General features: G+C 55.6%; 1 protein-coding gene across 1 annotated transcript in view; it reads left to right on the top strand.

Moving 5' to 3' along the window:
- Positions 1 to 2500, top strand: part of LOC127003968 (uncharacterized) — a 3202-nt gene that overhangs the window by 395 nt on the left and 307 nt on the right. Inside the window, exon 2 of the mRNA XM_050871047.1 lies at positions 40 to 2500. This exon is cut by the window's right edge and continues 307 nt beyond it. Coding sequence (XP_050727004.1) covers positions 678 to 2393 — 1716 coding nt within the window. The 5' untranslated portion in view covers positions 40 to 677 and the 3' untranslated portion in view covers positions 2394 to 2500. The remainder of the gene's footprint in view (positions 1 to 39) is intronic.

Raw genomic sequence — 2500 nt, 5'->3', positions numbered from 1 at the left:
ACTTGTTCTTTGTTCTAGTAGCCACAAATTGTGTTCCAGGTTTTGACCGAACAGGATCAAAATAAAAGTTCGTGTCGACGTGCGGGTGTCTCATTCTCCAGGTCAACATTATTGAAATCACCGCAGTTGCGGTAACAGTCAAAACGTGAATTCAATAGTGGTCTTGGTAACGAAGAAGACAGTGGAAGTGATCTTGACACCGTCTTGTGTGTGCCGCCCGCCTCCCGTGCACCGGCGGCCTTGTGTGTGCCGCCCGCCTCCCGTGCACCGGCGGCCTTGTGTGTGCCCCCCGCCTCCCGTGCACCGGCGGCCTTGTGTGTGCCCCCCGCCTCCCGTGCACCGGCGGCCCCGTGTGTGCCCCCCGCCTCCCGTGCACCGGCGGCCTTGTGTGTGCCGCCCGCCTCCCGTGCACCGGCGGCCTTGTGTGTGCCGCCAGCCTCCCGTGCACCGGCGGCCTTGTGTGTGCCGCCCGCCTCCCGTCCACCGGCGGCCTTGTGTGTGCCGCCCGTCTCCCGTGCACCGGCGGCCTTGTGTGTGCCGCCCTGCCGCCCGGAGAGTCAGCCGAACCCCACCACCTCTCCTACACCTGGCCGGTGAGAAATTCCTGCCGCGTTCGGACTCCTTCACAGGCCGTGAGTAGGCTTCTTGGTACTGCCATCAGGGGTGATCGTTAGAAGATGGATGCCGAGACCGTGGAAACTGGGGGCTCTGCTATGGAGTCAGACCCTGTGTTGACTCAGGCACAGCTGGAGGTGGATCTGTTGGAGAGGGAACCTCCTTTGGTTCCAGAACTAACGGATACAAATATCGTGCTGGCACAACGACAGTTGGAAAACAAGATGGACAAAATCGCGAAGACACTATCTACTGTGACGACGATGTTGTGCACCCTGGCGGAAACTGTGAAACTGTTACAGGATGGAGAGAACTCATCCATATCTACTGGACAGGCAACGGCCTCTTCTGAACTGAATCTGCCCCTCGCATTAGAATCTCCGAACCAGGGGGAGGAAATAAACTCAATCCCGTCCCCCGCACCCTCGACATCTACTGGACAGTCAACGGCCCCTTCTAAACCAAACCTGCCCCTCGCGTTGGAACTTCCGAACCAGGGGGAGGAAATAATCTCACTCCTTTCCCCCGAACCCTCACAGGTAGGGACTAGCAAAACTGCTATGCAGAATGAGGAGATCGAGACGCTTCCGTCACTAAAGGAACAGAAAGGCCCCAATCCCACACGGAGACCGCTACGTGGGCCCGATGAACCTGCAGTATGGGCGTCCCGACTTTGCAGCACTATGGCGTTAGCTAAAAGCTCGATACCTAAGTTCAACGGAGAGTCAATCCCTGCCTACTGGGAATTCAAAAGATCACTGCGGCGTCTTTTTCAGGAGACGGACCTGTCTCAGGCCCGACAGCTGGAAATATTGGTTGAAGCATATAGTGGACCCATGAAGGAAAACTTGAGGAGTTGTCTCGCGATGGAGAATCAGAAGGAAGGGTACGAAAGAGCCTGGGCCCTTCTCGAGAAACGCCATGGCAATAAAAACACCTATATACGGCAGCTGACAGAGAGGCTCCTCGTGGGGCCGTCAGTGAGTCTCCAAGATCCGAAGGGTATGACACGACTGGTAGATGACATGTTGATTTGCATTGACGGTTTGAAGGCAATGGGGCAACTCCACCAAATCGATAACCTTCAGACGACGCTCGCCGTGGCTAAGAGATTCAAAGGAAGACTGCTGCATGACCACACCACCAAGAGGCATGAATACCGGAAGCAGCACGGAGATGCCCCTGGCATCGAATGGTTGGCAGCCTTCGTGAAGGATATGGTAGATATGTCCGATGACATAATGCAAGACCCAGAACAGGGTCAGAGAGCCCCCACCTCAGAAGACAGACATGCTGGACGTGTTTCCAGTAAGTCGAGCGGGGTGAAGGACTACGCAGTCTTGGCGACTATCAGTGACGCAAAGGAGGATGAAAATGGCTGTCCGTTGTGCGAACGAGACCATCTTCTCCAACACTGTGAGAAGTTCTTGGATATGACCCTGGAAAACAAGGAAACAGTGGCCCAGTCCCAACGCCGTTGTTTTAGCTGCCTTGGACGAGATCATCAAATGGTTGTTTGTACAAGGAAGGAACGCTGCGGGATAAATGGCTGTCCTTGGTTTCACTCGAGGCTTCTGCATAGAACCGGCACCCGAGACCTCTCCTCTGGAACTCGGCACGATGGCGGTCACGAGGGAAGGACCTCCCGTGGCATTGCTTGGAATCCCGCGGGATCAAAGAGGAATCGACCTGAGGATGTTCCCAAAACTGGGGTTAGGGATGATGCAAAACGTTTCCGATCCATTGGAACTAGAAGCCCCAACCATTGTGACAGCTAAAATCGTCTTCCAGAATGAGTGTACCGCGAGCGACCGGGCTCCGGCTACTGGTGTGGGATACTGATGAGAGAGCTGTCGACTTGGCGGTTGCAGTCGGCCCCACGTGT

The sequence above is a fragment of the Eriocheir sinensis genome, chromosome 27 (assembly GCF_024679095.1).
Source record: "Eriocheir sinensis breed Jianghai 21 chromosome 27, ASM2467909v1, whole genome shotgun sequence".
Taxonomy (NCBI): domain Eukaryota; kingdom Metazoa; phylum Arthropoda; class Malacostraca; order Decapoda; family Varunidae; genus Eriocheir; species Eriocheir sinensis.
This window is presented reverse-complemented; position numbering and strand designations above follow the sequence as displayed.